Below are 18,969 nucleotides of genomic sequence, written 5' to 3'. Positions count from 1 at the left end.
GTGATATCTATTGTGGTGAATTCATCATACTAGTTTTACAAGATGAGGGTGTAAACCACAACTCTGATTATGCATCTTTTAACAATCATACATTTTGTCACACACAACTGGAAATCCACAGCAACCAAGGCCAAGTGAAATTTCCAACTCTAGAAGGGCCCAGGCAGAAGAGCAGACCTGTATAAGGAAAACTTTTTTCAGCTACTTCATTGAATTACCAATTTTTGGGTTTAATGATTTTATTCTTTAAATGTGCATTTTTTTGTATTTTACGGTAAATATTTTTAGCTGAAAACCGTGTGAAGAAATTATTTGATCAATTTGATTTTTGTTTTGTGTTAGTTGCTGGTTCCAGATTGGTGGGTTTTTGATGCTTCTTAATTGCTGATTGAAATTTTCCTAACTGACCAATGAATGAGAGTGGTTTTTGATTGCTTTGCAGTAGAATATTTCAGCATGACCTGTTTGAGAGATGCAATACTGTGGATGCGTGCTACACGCAAGACTTTTAATTTTATAGATAGCTAAATGGTTTCAGATCACTTGTGAGAAATGAGGGTAAACTTATACTGGCACACTTGAGGTGCTTTCGGAGGTTGAAATAAAGATACATTATTGGGGTAAAATAGAGGGAGCGTTTACTTTGCATTTATCCTGGTGTGAATACTTGATGCTGATACAGGATACCCTTCAGCTTTCAAAGTGCACATGCACTAATCAAATTTAATTAGTACATCACCTACTGAGCTTCTATGGAAAACTGTAATGTTGGGATCTCCATTTGGTAAAAATATCCATGGATTTACCGAGGTATATTGAAGTCATATAGAGCTGGTCATCATGTCTCCAGTGCCAGTCTCAAAAATGTCTATTTTAGACAGTCATCTCATTGGCCAATTTTCCTGCACTGTTAATTCTGCCCTTTTTTTATTTATTATTATTATTATTATTAGCCAGCTCTTGGGTTAAAGAAAGTAGACCGCAGGGACCTCCAAAAAGGGCTGGAAGACACGATGGGAATAGAAATAAATTCAAATTTGAAACCAATGCAAAGATGCAATAAAATGAAATAGATGACATTGAAATCTAAAATAATAAAACAAAAGAATAAGACTGCAAAATAATGTAAACAACATCTTGCATTTATAAAGCCTCCTCTTAACATGGAAAGCCATCCCAAGCCCTCAAAAGTCAGTGCCATTATCTTGTGTATGGAAAAAAGAGGGCAGATATTACTGGGACTGTGAAATGTCATTCAAGATCCATAAGCATAACAGCAAACAAGAGACAGCTGTAATCTTAAAGGATAGTCCAGAGGTTCCCAAACACACTTTTTCTGAGCCCCCCCCTTCAGAGATTCATGTCCCATTCACACCCCCCTTTAAGAGTGCAATTCTATTGATTTCAAAAACTGGAAAAAATTGAGAGAAGTTCAAATGCACCAGAAGCTGGTCCAATTGGACATTGGCTTCCACTCCAGTTTTTGGGATAGGAATGGAAGGCACATTGCCTTGATTGAGAATTGCAGTTCCCTTACAAACCTCTACTGCTTAAGCAAACTTATGGTGCTGCAGTTCTGAGATCGCCACGGTCTTGTTTCCAGTAGACATTCCTCGTGAGTCTCCCTTTTTGGCACACTCGTGATTTGACAATAGAAGAATAAGTAAATTGTTACCACAGGCCTGCAAGAGATCTGAAAACCGATAGGCAAATCTATTTTGTAAACCCTCTAGCTGCATCAGTTAGTGAGTCTTTGTAATTATGTTTATCGCAAAAGCTTTGTGTGGCTAAATATATAGAGAAGACATATAAAGCATTTACTTAACAAAGGAGAGGAGCTATACCCTACAATGTTATATATTGCAGGTTGGTTTATTTAAGTCTGTCCTTAATTAAAATTGAGGTGCATGAGAAGAAGGTTTGAGATGTATGTTGGGCAGATGGAGAAGTGTGTTTGAACTTGACATTAAACGGTCACAATTGGAGATTGGACACTAGTGGCTTGGACTGCTTCCAATTTATAGATAGTCCTGAATGCTGATTAGGCTCAGTCAACTTACTGTGGGATGTTGCTGAGTGGAGGCCAGATGCCTCACTAAAGAAAATCAAAGGAAGAGTTTTTGCTGGCCAGCTGTTGCCAATCACATTCTAAAGTCAAAGCAGCTTCTACATTATGTGTAGTTGGGAAACTGGAAATATATAGAGCATCCATAGCATCCTAGATTCTCTTGGAAAAATAACTTGGTATTGCAGCCTAGTGCTAATCATGCAATGCCATACAACTTAAGCTCCTGTATCACTATTATTATCTTTCATGTCTTGCGCCATTTCTACTGTCTAATGCAGAAGGGTTCAAAAACAAATTTCTCGAAGAGAATTATAAACGAATAACATGCCTTGCAATGATTTGTTTTGTGGAATAATTCAGTCTTTACTGATTTGTAACTCCTTTGTGGAGTATATTGAAAGCACACAGCCATACACTAATTTTCTAAATGCATCTCATTTCCGTGTGATCTTGGAGTTTTCAGTAGAATTTTGGGGTTGATGTGCATTTTAAGCTCAAATATATGCCTGCTAAAATTTGCTTTGACAAATGTATGAAAATAAAACTCATTCTTACATTTCAGTTCTGTACAACAACACATTATTGCAGTATTGCTGATATGGCTACCACTTTTGTTACTTGACCAGAATATTGCACTTGCACTGCTGCATAGCAATGAAATGGTTACTACTGCTTTTATTTTCATGTAACAAATAATTATTGATTTCTTTTTCCTCCATGTCTAGTCATTGGTTTACAAATTCATACTGGTTCAACATCTTGCTGGTAGACTATTTTGGACTTTAAATGACCCTGTGAATTTTCAAAATGCTTTGCAATAAGGTGAAGTAAAGGTGCCAAATGTCCTTCATGTTCAAAATAGTTCCTATAGAAACTAATTATTTTAAAACATAGCTCTCTTCTGGTTGAGAAAGGGGTAAGGTAGTGCAATGGTTATGTTACTGGACTAGTAATCCAGAGAACGAGTTCAAATCCCACCATGACAGTTCAGACTTTGAATTCAATTTTTTTTTAAATCTGGAAATTAAAAGCAGATACCAGTTAAACAAAAGTGACCATGAAGCTATCAGATTCTTGTAAAAACCCAACTGGTTCACTAATTTCCTTTAGGGTAGAAATATTTGTGTCTGCAGTCCCACGATAACGCCGCTGTTCCAGCACAGCTACAACACAGGCATCTACCTGGCATTCCTTAGCTAGACATAATGGAATATGCTGAAAGTCTTACACAGCTGTAGTTACTTTTTTCATTCTTGTGCTATGGAAAATCCTATACTAAACAAGCATGTTTTCATAAACATCTTGGCACCGATAAAAAGGAAATCTGAACCAGCTATTTAAAGCTGTGCCTTTAGCCACAACTAACACGGATTTCTCCAAGATTAAAATTTAAAGTAAAACTTAATAGATACTTGGCCAAATTGCAATAAATGGGATTGTAGTTATAATGTAGATGTTTTATACCCACTACTGCAATTTACTATAGCACTTCAATTTCTACTTTTGGACTAATGAATGATTTCTAAAATTTGTTTGACAATCTTGCTCGCACAGGCTTTCTTTCTGTAATGGCTTTTCCTTTTATAGTGTAAATGGACAGTTATCACTCAAACTCAGAAAAAAAACTATGCTCTTTTGACTTTTACATTTATACATAGAAATATATAATTGTCAAAAGATTTGGGAGTTGGAATTAAGTTAGAATGCTTCCTCTTCACTTTTGGGACTTGATTTTGAATCCAACATTGCCAGATGGGACAAATATCCCTTTGGCAGCTATCAAGTGTTCTCGGTGAAATTAATTTAATGTGGTTTCAATTCTTCTTCTTTCGTATGGTAGTAGTAAAGTAAATCAAATGCCAATGTCTAAGTCAGATATCCGGGCCAAAGCTTCCTGTGTAACCGCGCGGATATCTTGTAGGCTGCCTGTGAATTTCCTCTGAGGGCAGTGTTCACTGATGTGCTCCAGGGTCTGATTAGGAGCTCCACAGTCGCATGATGGGGATACTTTAATCTTCCATCTGTGGAGAACATGGGAGCATCTACCATGACCGGTTCTGAGCCAGTTAATGGTTGTCCACTGTTTGTGAGGAAGGTTTTATCGTCAGGTTGTACTGTGGGGTCCTCTATAAGGAATCAATTCGCTATGTCACGGTTTTTCCAAGCATTTCGCCATCGGTCATCAAGGCTGAGGGGAGATCACTGAAGCGCTTTGGCGACGGTCCAAAATGGCCTTCTAGATTTGAGACGGGTTGTTCAAGTCAGCCTGGATCAGCATGTCTTTGCTGGTGTAGCGGTTGTATTCTCTGAAGACTGCATACTCGTGGCGTAGGTGTGGTGGTGCAATGTCTGCAAGCATGGGCAGCCAAGGTGTTAGTGTCGATAAAAGCGTACCAGTGATGATTCTCATGGTAGATTTCGGCTGGACATTGAGTCCACCTCACAAAACCGCTACGTTTTTATTCTCACTCAGGAAATGGAAACATGGAAACATAGAAGATAGGAGCAGGAGTAGGCCATTCGGCCCCTTGAGCCTGCTCCGCCATTCAGTGAGATCATGGCTGATCATCCAAACTCAGTACCCTGTCCCTGCCTTCTCCCCATATCCCTTGATCCCTTTAGCCTTAAGAAATATATCTAACTCCTTCTTGAATATATTTAATGAATTGGCCTCAACTGCCTTCTTTGGTAGAGAATTCCACAGGTTCACCACTCTCTGTGTGAAGAAATTCCTCCTCATCTCTGTCCTAAATGGCTTACCCCTTATCCTTAGACTGTGACCTCTGGTTCTGGACTCCCCCGCCATCAGGAACATCCATCCTGCATCTAGTCCTGTTAGAATTTTATAAGTTTCAATGAGATCCCCTCTCATTCTTCTAAACTCCAGCGAGTATAAGCCCAATCGACCCAATCTCTCCTCATACGTCATTCCTGCCATCCCAGGTATCAGTCTGGTGAATCTTCGCTGCACTCCCTCCATGGCAAGAACATCCTTCCTCAGATAAGGCGACCAAAACTGCACACAATACTCAAGGTGTGGTCTCACCAAGGCCCTGTACAACTGCAGCAAGACATCCTTGTTCCTGTACTCGAACCCCCTCGCTATGAAGGCCAACATACCATTTGCCGCCTTAACCGCCTGCTGCACCGGCATGCTTACCTTCAGCGACTGGTGCACAAGGGCACCCAGGTCTCGTTGCACTTCCCCTTCTCCCACTTCTCCCAATCTATTGCCATTCAGATAATAATCTGCCTTCCTGTTTTTGCCACCAAAGTGGATAACCTCGCATTTATCCACATTGGGCAGATGCAGTATAATCACCCAACCTGTCCAAATCATACTGGAGCTTCTCGGCATCCTCCTCACAGCACACACGCCCACCCAGCTTTGTGTCGTCTGCAAACTTGGAGATATTACATCTAGTTCCCTCGTCTAGATCATTAATATATATTGTGAATAGCTGGGGTCATAAGACCGATCCTTGCGGCACCCCACTAGTCACTGCCTGCCACTCGGAAAAAGACCCATTTATTCGAACTCTTTGCTTCCTGTCTGCCAACCAGTTATCTATCCAAGTCAGTACCTTACCCCCAATCCCATGTGCCTTAACTTTACATGCTAGTCTCTTATGCGGGACCATATCAAAAGCCTTCTGAAAGTCCAAATACACCACATCCACTGGTTCTTCCTTATCTATTCTACCAGCTACGTCCTCAAAAAAAATTCCAGTAGATTAGTCAAGCATGATTTACCTTTTGTAAATCCATGTTGACTTTGTCCGATCCTGTCACTGTTTTCCAGGTCCCCTGCTATTACATCTTTTATAATGGACTCTAGCATTTTCCCCACTATCGATGTCAGGCTTACCGGTCTGTAATTCCCCATTTTCTCTCTACCACCATTTTTGAATAGTGGGGTAACATTAGCTACCTTCCAATCCATGGGAACTGTTCCAGAATCTATAGAATTTTGGAAGTTGACCAGCAATGCATCTACTATTTCTAGAGCCACTTCCTTACGTACCCTAGGATGTAGATTATCAGGCCCTGGGGATTTATCGGCCTTCAATCCCGTCAATTTCCCTAACACCATTTCCCTACAAGTACTGATTTCATTCAGTTCCTCCCTCTCATTAGACCCTATGTTCCCCGACATCTCTGGGAGGTTATTTGTGTCCTCCTTTGTGAAGACAGAACCAAAGTATGTATTTAATTGGTTTGCCATTTCTTTGTTCCCCATTATAAATTCCCCTGATTCTGACTGCAAGGGACCTATGCTTGACTTCACCAATCTTTTTGTCTTCACATATCTATAAAAGCTTTTACAGTCAGTTTTTATGTTCCCAGCAAGCTTGCTCTCATACTCTATTTTCCCCTTAATTAATCCCTTTGTCCTCCTTTGCTGAATCCTAAACTGCTCCCAGTCCTCAGGTTTACTGCTTTTCTGGCCAATTTATATGTCCTCTCCTTGGGTCTTATGCTATCCCTAATTTCCCTTGTTCGCCACGGTTGAATCACCTTTTTTGTTTTATTTTATGCCAAACAGGGATGAACAAATTCTGTAGCTCATCCATGTGATCTTTAAAATGTTTGCCATTGCCTATCCACTGTCAACCCTTTGAGTAACATTCCCCAATCAATCCTACCCAACTCGTGCCTCATACCATCGTAGTTTCCTTTATTTAAATTCAGGACCCTAGTCTCTGAGTCAACTACTTCACTCTCCATCTTAATGAAGAATTCGATCATATTATGATCGCTCCGCCCCAAGGGGCCTCGCACAACAAGATTGCTAATTAATCCTTTCTCATTACATAATACCCAGTCTAAGATGGCCTGATCTCTAGTTGGTTCCTCGACATATTGGTCCAGGAAACCATCCCGTATACACTCCAGGAATTCCTCCTCCACAGTATTGTTACTAATTTGGTTAGCCCAATCTATATGTAGATTAAAATCTCCCATGATAACTGCTGTGCCCTTATTGCACGTGGTGTATGAAATAAAAATGTCACTGTGGTACAGCACTCAATGCTATTCTGGACTTGGGGTGAGATGTTTTAGGCAGTGCAGAGGAACCTATATATTGTATGTAATTTGTCATGTACAGTATGGTCAACAGTCCATGATCCTGGGTTAAAGGGGACAGATATTTTATTCTGTAACAATGGCCTGGATTTTGCAGCCTGTGGCAAAGTGATGGCGCTTGCCGCTGACCTCGATGTAAGCTGCCAACGAAGATCTAGCGATCTCTGTGGCATCGATTTCACCTCTCCCGATGTTGCACCTCTCCCGACGTTAATTTGAATTTGGCCCCAAGTCTAGAGGATCTCCAGCGTCCAGCAACAGTGATATCATCAAGCTGGCTAAGCAGCCAAGCATATTGAAGAATTCTCACACAGCAAACCAGGAAGTAAAATGCACTGATTTCCCAACACATTTTTTAATCATTTTACAGTGAGCGAAATAAAGATTGGGACATACACATAGGATTAATTTAGAAGCTGAAATATCATAAAAATTTCATGTTTTTTATAGTAATCTTTTAATCATAATGGAAATATTTGACATTCCATAAATATAAAATTAGTTTTTCAGGGCCTGAACGGTTGTTCAGTAATTACGACTCAGTACGCCATTAAAAACCCAGTTACACCTCATTCAACAAGGCTTAACTTTTTCTGGGTTTTTTTTAAGAGCTATGTTCCAGCGTAAAAGCTTAAGTTCTCATCAGTTCAGTGATTTCAATTGATTGCTGGCTGTGGGGAGTTCAGCCTGTGGAGGGGCAGGGAATGACTGACAGCAACTTATGGATTTCCGCGTTTAACTGCACATGTGCGTACTCCAGATTGCTGTCAGATTCACGGTTGTAACGGTGGCGAACACTGACAGTTTCATCATTATTACAACCGCTAGTTCCGGGCCATGTCCTTTTACCTTGTCTGTCCAAAATTCAACATTTAAAAAATATTGTATATGTCTAGCACAGTTTCTATTAGATTTGCTCTTTTGAATTTCTGAAATTGCTCCGTGTGTGCCTTTGTTGTAAATAGCAATTTCCCTTACCCCAGCATTTGTTTGTTCCATATATAAACCTCGTAACTGTGTCAGCTTGGCTCAGTGGCCAAAGTCTGGGTTCAAGCCCCACTCCGGGACTTGAGAACATTAATAGGTTTACTCTTCAGCGTAGTACCAAGGGAGTGTTGCATTGTCTTCTGGATGAGACATTAGACCGATGCCACCTGCTTGTTCGGGTGGATATAATGGATCCCTAGCTCTATTGAAAGAGCAAAGGAAGAAAAGAAAGAAATTGTGTTTATATAGCACCTTTCATGACCACAGGATGTCACAAAGCACTTTACAGCCAATGTAGTACTTTTTGAAGTGTAGTCACTGTTGTAATGTAGGTAGCATGGCAGCCAATTTTCACACCGCAAGGTGCCACAAACAGCAATGTGAAAATGACCAGGTAATCTGTTTTATTTAGTGATGACCTGGGAGAGATTTGGGATATGAATGGCACTATATAAATGCAAGTTTTTTTTTCTTTACCTTCCTCCCACCTCCTTTTTGTCTTTCCTTTCCTCTTATTTTTATTTTCATTTTCATTCCTTTGAGCAAGGGATTACAAAATGCTGAGGTACAGAGGGATCTGGGGGTCCTTGTACATGAGTCACAATAAGTTAGCATACAGGTACAGCAAGTAATTAGGAAGGGAAATTGAATGTTGGCCTTTATTGCAAAGGGAATGGAGTATAAAAGTAGGGAAGTCCTGTTACAACTGTACAGGGCATTGGTGAGACCACACCTGGAGTACTGCGTACAGTTTTGGTCTCCTTATTTAAGGAAGGCTATACTTGCATTGGAGGCAGTTCAGAGAAGGTTCACGAGGTTGATTCCGGAGATGAAGGGGTTGTCTTATGGAGAAAGGTTGAACAGGTTGGGCTTATACTCAGTGGAGTTTAGAAGAATGAGAGGGGATCTTATTGAAACATATAAGATTCTGAAGGGGCTTGACAGGGTAGATGCAGAGAGGATGTTTCCCCTCGTGGGGGAATCTAGAACTAGGGGGCATAATTTCAGAATAAGGGGAAACCCTTTTAAATCGGAAATGAGGAGGAATTTCTTCTGAGGGTCGTGAATCTTTGGAATTCTCTTCCCCAGAGAGCTGTGGAGGCCGGGTCATTGAATATATTTAAGGTAGAGATAGACAGATTTTTGAATGATAAGAGAGTCAAGGCAAGGAAGTGGAGTTGAGGCCAAGACCAGGTCAGCCATGATCTTATTGAATGACCTACTCCTCCTACGTCTTATGTTCTTATGAAATGACAGAGAAAAGGATTCAACAGTTGGAACAAATTAGAAAGATGCTGCACAGGACTATCTGCATGCTAAGTGCCAAAAGTAGCAGGCGATAGACATGGTCTAGAAAGGATAGCAGAATAAGCCACAGAATAAGCCACTAGTTGCACATTTTGATATTTCAAAATATATGCAAAAAACAATTTCACTTTGAGAAAGCTCTGAGGGAAGCAAGGGCACAGCATGTACTCTGGGTGGAGAACTTCAATATGCACCACCATGAGTGGCTTGGCCAAGTGAGCTGGCCTTCTGAGGAGTATAGCTGCTAGGGTCAGATGATGAGAAAACTAACATGAGGAAGTAACTTTCTTGACTTCATGCTCACCAACCTACCTATCATGGACACATCTGTTCATGATAGTACTGGCAAGTGACCACCACACAATCCTTGTGAAGACCAAGTGTCATCTTCACCTTGAAAGCGTCTTCCATCGTATAGTGTGCCACTGCCACCCATGCTAAGTGGGTCAGACTGAGGATCGATTTAGCAACTCAAAACGGGACATCCATGAGCTGCTGTGGGCCATCAACAGTCCACAGCAGCTCATGGATGGCCCGTTTTGAGTTGCTAAATCGATCCTTAGTCTGTAACCTCATGGATCATGATCCCTCACTCCATGATCACCATTAAGCTAGGAGACTATTCCTTGTTCAATGCGTAGTGTAGAAGGGGGTGCCAGGAACTGCACCAGCCATTACCTTAGAATGAGGTGTGAACCTAGTGAAGATGCTGCACAGGGCTATCTGCATGCTAAATGCCAAAAGTAGCAGGCGATAGACAGAGCTAAGTGGACCCACAATCAACTGCACATCAATCGAAATTGTTTGTGAAGAACCAGGTAACCAACAGGAGGAGGCTCTAGATTTCCCATCCTCAACCGTGGTGGAGCCCAGAACATGAACGCAACAGACAGGGCTGAAGTGTTTGCAAACATCTTCAATCAAAAGTGCCAGGTTGATGATCCTTCTCGTTCTCTTCCATAAAATATACTGTTACGGTTGTGAGCTTGTTTAAGTTGCATTTCCCTTTAACCATCTTGAACACTTGAGCAGTGCACTGAGTCAGATCACCATCAGCTTTGAAATGCATTTGTAGTTGTAGCCTGGAATTTTCCTTAATTATAGAGAAAGTGAAACACTGCTAATTTAAAAGTGCATTTGTCGTCAAGTATGTTGTGCCATGTAGTAGTAGGATGTAATTTTGGATCTCGAATTCCCCATGTGGTGAGATCCAAATCTCAGCCCTAATATTTAATAGAGTAGTAAAAGCTGATGCTCTTTCCTTTCTGTGAATTTGAGCAGTTCAAACTACTGGCTTTTTCACGGATAAAACACTAAGGGAACATCCCCAAAAAGCAAACAAAAAGTGTGAAATCTGAAATAAAAACACAAAATATGCAGCAGTATGCTTCAAATGTAAGACATTTCCTCAGAACTGAAAATTGAAAGATTATTAGACCCCTTTGTAGTGTGCAAGAGAGAAGGAAAAAGAGGTAGTTAATAAGTTGACCAGCAGACTGCTTAATTAAAAAAGCAGAAGCATCTTAGATGGTATAAAAGACAATCTTGATGAGGTAATGAAAAGACATTCGAAGAACAAAGCAATATTTAAATAGCTAAGATGGTGAATAGCACAAAGAAAACAGCAAGAAGATGAAAACTTTTTTAAATGCAGGAGGTCTGAAATTAAATGAGGAAATGCTGGAAGTACACGGTAGTTTCACGAGTCCCTATCCATCTTCTGTTATATCACCCCTCATGCCCTTTCTAAGCTTATTCTGTCCATAACAACGACCTCCTGCTCCTACTAACCTGCTGAGCACCCAACATCCCTTCTAGGCCCACCATGCCACCTGACTTTGGAAATGGTTTCCTCGCCTCAGGTTCTCTCCCTTTTACTTCAGAAACCACCATCATCACCGCCCCCTCAATAAAACCCACCCATGACCCTCTGTCCTTGCCCTATCTCCAACTTCTCTTTCCTTTCCAAAGTCCTTGACTATGTTGCCGCCTCCCAAATCCGTACCCATCTTTCCTGCAACTCAATGTTTGAATCTCTCCAACTAGAATTCCAACTCTGCCACAGCATAAGTGACATCCTCTGTGACTGTGGCCGTGGTGCATTATCCCTCCTTGAATTTTCTGCAGTCTTTGATACAGTTGAGTGTACCATCCTCATTCCAGTGCCTTTTTTCTGTTGTCCAGTTGGTGGGATTGCCATTGCTTGATTCCACTCTTACTTATCTGATCGTAACCAGAGCTACTCCAACAATGGCTTCTCTTCCCATCCCATCCTTGCACTGTTACCTTTGGAGTCCTCCAAGGATCTGTTGTTGGCCCTCCTCATCCTAAGCTACATGCTGCCCCTTGGTGACATCATCCACGGATGGGAGATCATCTCCCACATGTATGCTGATGATACCCAGCTCTACCTCTCCACCATCTCTATCTACCTGACCACTGCCTCTGTGTTGTCAGATATCCAGTCTTTCACGAATCGCAATTTCCTCCAGTTAAACATTGGGAAGATTAATGACATTTTCAGCCTTCGCCACAAACTCTATACCCTTGACACCTATTCTGTCTCCTTCCCCAGCCATTGTCTCAGGCTTAACCAGACTGTTCACAACTTCACTGTCCTATTCAACCCTGAGTTCACCCTCCGACCCGACATACTCTGCATCACAAAGACTTGACGACTTCCACCTCTGTAATATTGCCTGCCTTTGTCCCTACCGTAGCCCATCGCTGAAACCCTAATCCATGCTTTTGTCACCTCCAGGCGCGACTATTCCACTGCTCTCCTGGTCAGCCTCCCATTGTCCTCCCTCTGTAAACTTCAGCTCATTCAATGTCTGTCTCATATCCTGCACCTGCCCTTGCTGACCCATATTAACTCCTGGTCCCCCAGGTCTCAAGTTTAAAATCCTCATCCCTGTGTGTGTAAATCTCTTTATTGCCTTGTCCCTCCCTATTTCTGTAACTTCCTTATATCTCCACCCTGCACCCCCGCCCCCCCCCCCCCTTTTTGTCATAGCATTGGCGGCCATGAATTCTCACATATGGGCACCACATTCTATATAATTTCCTCCCTAAACCCTCCGCCTCACCTTTAAAATCCTCCTCAAAACTACCTCTGACCAAGCTGCTGGTCACCCCATCTAATATTTCCTCCTTTGTTTTGGTGTCCATTTTTATCTCATTACGCCTCTGAATTGCCACGGGACATTTTTCTATGTTAAAGGTGCTTTATTATTGCAAGTTGTTGAAAAGGGGGAGCCATGTGATAAATTCATCTGATACTGAAAGGTTGTATCAATCTAATTTTTATAGCAGTAAATGGAATTTCCTGCCCCCGCCACCCCCCCCCCCCCCCCACCCCAGCCTGCCATTGGCCATGAGTTTTATCATTTTTCTCCCCCCAGAAGATTACGTGGTGCCTGGTGGGTAGTGTCTTGTTCATGATGTATAAGGCATCACAACTGTATGGGAAAGGCAAGATCTTTGGAATTCTCTACCCCAGAAGGCTGTGGATGCTCAGTCATTGGGTATATTCAAGATAGAGATCGATAGATTTTTGGATACTAAGGGAACCAAGGGATCTGGGGATAGTGCGGGAAGGTGGAGTTGAGGTAGAAGATCAGCTGTAATATTGAATGGCGGAGCAGGCTCGAAGGGTCAAATGGCATAGTCCTGCTCCTATTTCTTATGTTCTTGAGATGGACCAGCTGGTCTTTACTTGCTCAACATTTTCGTATGTTGCTTGCATTAAACAGAAAATATATTCAGCTTAAAGCATATTTTAAATTCTAGATATTATAAAAAAAAATGAATTTTCTTTATTAATGTCAGAATGTGGAGTCGGGGGACAAATGGAGAGATTAGAGAGGCTGGGTTGTTCTCCCTGGAGCAGAGATGGTTAAGAGGAGATTTGATAGAGGTGTTCAAAATCATGAATAGTTTTGATAGTGTGAATAACAAGGAGAGGCTGTTTCCGGTGGCAAAAGGGTTGGTAACCAGAGGCGACAGATTTAAGGTGATTGGCAAAAGAACCAGAGGTGACATGAGGAAATACTTTTTTATACAATGAGTTGTTGTGATCTAGAGTGCACTTCCTGGAAGGCTGGTGGAAGCAGATTCAATAGTAACATTCAAAAGGGAATTGGATAAATACTTGAAGGGAAAACATTTACAGAGTTATGGGGAAAGGGGAGTGGGATTAATTGGATAGCTCTATCAAAGAGCAGGCACAGGCACAATAGGCCGAATGGCCTCCTTCTGTGCTGTATCATTCTATAATTCTATGAATTTGTGGTAGGAGCTAAATTGTATGTGTGCTAAATAGAAGTTATTTGGAACCTATGACTTTCCTTTAATTTATGGACCAACAGTGGGGCATTACAGCCATGATATGACATTTGTTACCTTGTTAAAAAGATGTGGTTAGATTGAAAAATTCACTTGTGTGCTCATGAAAACATTTAAAATGTTTATTTAGTTAAAAAGCTAATTATTACATCTTTTGTTTAGACATTGATGAAAACTGTACATCATGGATCAAGGAGGGGGAGGACTTGAGTTACATTCACATGAGTCAAAAGTCTCTCACGCTATGATTATGCAGGACTTTGGTAAGTAGTTTACTTATTTAGAAATTTATAGTGCACAAAGTCAAGTTGTTAACTTTATATAGTATAATTCAATACTTATCAATAAAAGGCCACAAATAATTGATCACCAGTAGATTTAAGTAGCGGTTTAAAGGAGAGTTCTAAAGTAACAACATTTGGGACTGTTCTACCAACTTGAGCCTGACATCGGGGAAGGTACTAGCCTGACAACTGGGCAGATTTAGTACAAAGGGAAATAATAAAAATGGATATTGCGTACCAGGACCAGGAAGAATGTGAATCCATGTTTAATTTAATGGTAGCCAACTCAGACATATATATGTTATATATTTCACTTATCCAGGTGAGAGATTCAATATGGTTATATAATTCCAGGTGAATTGTATATTTAGTGAGTTAAAATTATATGTTTTATTGAATTAACCAGCTCTTTTAGATTTTCATTCAGCAGATATATATGGCAATTTATTCAGTGCATTTAAAAGCTAATAATAATGGCCAAATCTATAGTCCAGTCTCTGTTTTGCTATTTTAATATTATCACATTGTATGTGTGGATATAAAATACACATGCACCATCCCTCATGCAATTTGACCCCAGAACAAAGATGATCAGTAAAATGATTTGAATTAACAGAAAATGTTACTAACTGGCATAATCCTAATCTATTGTTTGTGTTGCAGTGACTGGAATGGCTGGTGCAGCCCACATTGATGGAGATCACATTGTTGTATCTGTGCCTAATGCAGTGCTGGTCTCTGATGTCACTGGGGAAGAAGTTACACTAGAACATGGTCTCACAACTAATATTCACGAAGTTGTGCAGGGTCCAGATATTATAGCTGAAAGTGATGTTGTTACAGAAGGAGTGATTGTCTCGGATTCAGTACTAGAGACTAATGTTACCATTGAAGAAGACTTGAACACCAGTTCGGTTCCTGACCATGTTCTGGCTTCAGATCTTATAACTGAGACTGTTGGTGTTCCAGATCACGTACTAGTGTCGGACCTTGTTTCAGTGCAGGATGAGGAACATTTTGAACACGTTGTCCAGGATTCAGTTACAGATGTTCTCTCTCCTGGGATGGTCTCAGAAGAAGTTATGGAAGTAGATGCTGTGTCAGAGACTGTAATTCAAAACCATGATTTAGTAGTTCAAAATCAAGAGACTGTTTCTGGCCCAACCATGACTATTGAAGCCCAGGTAGATGAAAAAGATGCATCTGAGGATTTCTTAATGATATCCTGTAAGTGGAAATTAAGAGTGTGGCTTTTGTATTTATATTGTTGTTGGGAACTGAAATTTTGTATTTGTAATTTTATGCCCATCAAACTGCTGTAGAAACTTTTCACAAAAAATGAAGGTATGCTGTACCAAGTTTCTGATAATGGGCAATGTAGGAGTAAGTTACAACATTTATGCAGGCAAGAAGTTTAGATGATGAATTAAACCACGAGGACCAACCCTGAAAACTACCATTAATTGCGTTAAGTTGTATCAGTTTTTCTCCTTTCTTATAATTACTGTTTTAGGCATTTTATTCTTATCAAATTTTGTGGTATTGGTATTTTGTCTACAATAACATATTGTAGAAAAATATATAAGCTAGTACTACATTTGCTACTTATATAGGAATATAAAAATATACAGGGCTGGAAAAGACCGTTACGCTCCATCTGTGTCATCATATCCCACAATACCCCTCTATCCATTTTTTCTCCACAGACTTATGCAGCTTTCTCTTGAACATTCTGACACAGTCAGGCCCCATTGTCTTTCTTGGCAGTCTGTTCCATACATTTACCACCCTCTGCTTAAAGTAGTTGAATCTAAACTGTCTTTTCACCCTCCCTCTTCCAAGTTTAAAGTTTTATGCTCTTGTAGAATGTGTGACTATATTAAACATATAGGCCTAGAAATTCGGTTGGTAGCGCAAGCGATTAGCGCCTAAAGAGCCTGAGAATTGGGGCGTTACCCAATTTTCGGGCAGGCGCAGTGAATATAGCGCCACCTCCCATATCGAGTATCCTTTTAGCGCCGGCGCTAACTCTTTTCGCTCGCCCGCGGGCGCAGGCAGATCATGACGTCATTTCAGTGTGCAACGCCTTTTTGGTGCCCGCAACCTTTTCGTCTGGCGCTATTAGTGACAGTTGGATGGAGTGTTCCCAGGCCCTTCTCGGACTCGGGGGGGGGGGGTGCTATTTAAAGGGGACAGCACTAGTATAAAAGCTGCAGCCATTTGGCCTGGCCATTCTGATCGTTGCTGGAGAGAGTTCCTGACCTTCTGTTGGACAGTAATTTTCTCATTGAGCCTTCGGAGGCACTGGCACTGGCAGCTTGAGTGCCCGGCTCCCGAGCTGGTGATGCAGCATCTGAAAGCAGGGAGGTGGAAGAGTGGCTTTAGCAAAAGGACAGCTTGGCAGCAAGGGATGCCAGATTGCGGCAAGGCTATGACATGGGTCCACAGTGAGAAAGCATGCTGGCGGGGGGAACAAGTGGAAGGAGACAGTTGTAAAAGGTGAGAACCTTACCATCGCTGTCGACAATGAGGTCGGCAGCTGCAGTGGTTACAGGACCACTCAGACGTCCTCCAAGAATCTGGTGGACTCTCTCCTCAAGATCCGTGAGAGTGACCACTTGTGGAGGTCCTCCACAGGTGCGAAGCTGGTCTTTTCCAATCCTCGCCAACTTGGACTGCAGGGGAAAGGAAGGGAAGTTCTGTTACATGATGCCCTGAGTGATCATCTCATGCCCCCCATGGTGCAAGAACCCTTACATGACGCCTTGAGTCAAATGTGCATGTGTGTGCCCAGAAAGGGCCATGGGTGCTTGCTGGCAGATGACCAATGGGGCACAACCCACCCTGTAGCCATAAAGTCAGGTGCAAATGAAGGGATGCAGAAGTTTGCAGAAACAACACTCACCCTCACGACTCGAGTGAGGTCGTTGAATTTCTTTCTGCATTGGACAGGGCTCCTGGTCACCGTGCTGCTGGAGTTGACCCTCTGGCATACATCCCTCCAAGCTCATCGGTAGTCCTTATGATTCGGCCTCGTGCCATTGTCTGGGTAGAGAACATCTCGCCGGCGCTCCACTGCGGCCACCAATTGCTCCAGAGCCTCATTGATGAAGCGCTCTGCTCTCTGTCTCACCTTCTCCATCTGGTCCAAGTTTTTAGCGCCAGAGAAGGGCTTGCGCCGATTCTGAGGCCTGCAAGGCGCAGAGTGTGGATGCTGAAGCTGACTGACCCACCCATTTAAGAGCTGGCCGGCGCCTGGAAGTCTCGTGGTCATCAGTAATAGAGAGCACCTGCGCTGCGCCCGTCCGCTCCGATATTGGGTTGCGCCGGAAGATTAGCGCCTTAGGAGTCCTGTGTAATGCCTGAATTCGCGCCTCAATCCCCTTTTTAGGGGCGATGCAACCCAGTATCGCGCCAGGCGGCGATAAGTTTCGTCTGGCTATAAACTTTGCGCAGCGCCAGTTCTAACGCCTCAAGCGGGGCTATACCCAATTTCTAGGCCATGGACTTTTATCTTGTCAGTGACCTTTAGGATCTTGAATACTTCTCTTCGATCACCCCTGAGCCTAATGTTTTCCATTGTAAAAATTCCCAGCTTCTGGAGCCTATCCTCAAAACTCAGGTGCCTCAGTGTATCTGTCTGTTTAATTACACCCTCTCCAGTGTCTGGATAGTTTTGTTATAATATGGTGACCAGAATTGTACACAATAATTCAGGTGAGAGGTGGGGCTGGGCCAGTGCACTGTACAAACTCAATCACTACAGGCGATTTGTGCTGTATTCCTTTGGGTGCACAGCCCAAGATCTTATTTAAGTCTTTACTTATGCCACCCATTGTCTTGATGGCTTCATCGATCTGTCCATCAGTACACCCAAATCCCTCTTCTGTGTGGTGTCCTGTAGAATAATATAATTTAACTTATATTGCTACTGTTAATTATCCTTTCCCAAAATGTGGGCTTTGTATTTATTCACATTACATGACACATGTCACTCATCGGCCCAGCTTCCCAATCTATCCAGGACCTTTTGTGCTTGACCAGACTGTTGTTTGTAGTCTCTCTTAGTTTGTTATCAAGCAAACTTGGACAGTTTTGTTTCTATCTCCACTACCAAGTCATTTAGGTACAATATAAACAGCAATGACCTCGGCACTGATCTGTAGGGCATCCTGCTAGTTGCCTGCTTCATTGCTGATCCAGCTCCACAGCTGTCTGTTACAGCCAATTTTCAATCCATTTCAGAAGCACTTCACCTATACCTTCCAACCTTGTGCTACATAAAAGATTGGTCCATTTACTGAAATCTAAATAAGCACCTTGTCCACAAGGTTTGTTATCTCCTCCAAGAACTCTGAGGACTGCTTTGAAGGTTGAGGTTAAGGCACATTGAATCTGACCCATGCTATACCTTATCTGTAAGTGCTTGATATTACCAATATGCTTTGTTTGCTTTTGTTTCTGTCTCTTTCCCTTCTTTTCCTCTCATCATTTTGTCTCTGTGTGCATTTTTCACCCATCCCTCATCTTTTTCTTGCCCTCTTTACCAGTTTCAGCAATAAATTATAACATCACCAAAAAAACAAGTCTTGGCAGTTACATTATGAGCACAAATTGCTTCTGTAATACATTCCAGAATTTTAGCACTTGCTTATCTGCCACTGTAATTCACGCTGAGGACAAATCATTCATTTAAAATTTGTAGAACAAAAAGTACATAATGAACTTTGTGTACTGAATTTCATAAAGGCTTTATCACTAATTTCATATTTATTTTAAAATTAACTGGGTCTTGACTAAATGAGCAAATTTCACATTTATTTTAAAATTAACTTGGTCTTGACTAAATGAGCAAGTTTATAATTATGTAAACAAGTTAAAAGTACA

General features: G+C 41.6%; 1 protein-coding gene across 3 annotated transcripts in view; it reads left to right on the top strand.

The window, feature by feature from the left end:
- The window catches only part of znf711 (ZFX family zinc finger ZNF711), a 58,528-nt gene that overhangs the window by 8,327 nt on the left and 31,232 nt on the right, over nucleotides 1-18,969 (top strand). For all 3 annotated transcript variants that reach the window (XM_085996161.1, XM_085996149.1, XM_085996156.1), the window contains exons 2-3: nucleotides 13,961-14,061; nucleotides 14,746-15,309. In XM_085996161.1, the coding sequence (XP_085852287.1) occupies nucleotides 13,983-14,061; nucleotides 14,746-15,309 (643 nt within the window). In that variant the 5' untranslated portion in view covers nucleotides 13,961-13,982. The remainder of the gene's footprint in view (nucleotides 1-13,960; nucleotides 14,062-14,745; nucleotides 15,310-18,969) is intronic.

Source organism: Somniosus microcephalus, chromosome 1 (assembly GCF_052327205.1).
Source record: "Somniosus microcephalus isolate GS21.2 chromosome 1, FLI_Smic_1.0, whole genome shotgun sequence".
In the NCBI taxonomy this organism is placed as follows: Eukaryota; Metazoa; Chordata; class Chondrichthyes; order Squaliformes; family Somniosidae; genus Somniosus; species Somniosus microcephalus.
The sequence above is the reverse complement of the archived record's forward strand: the minus strand, read 5'-3'. Positions and strand labels throughout refer to the sequence as shown.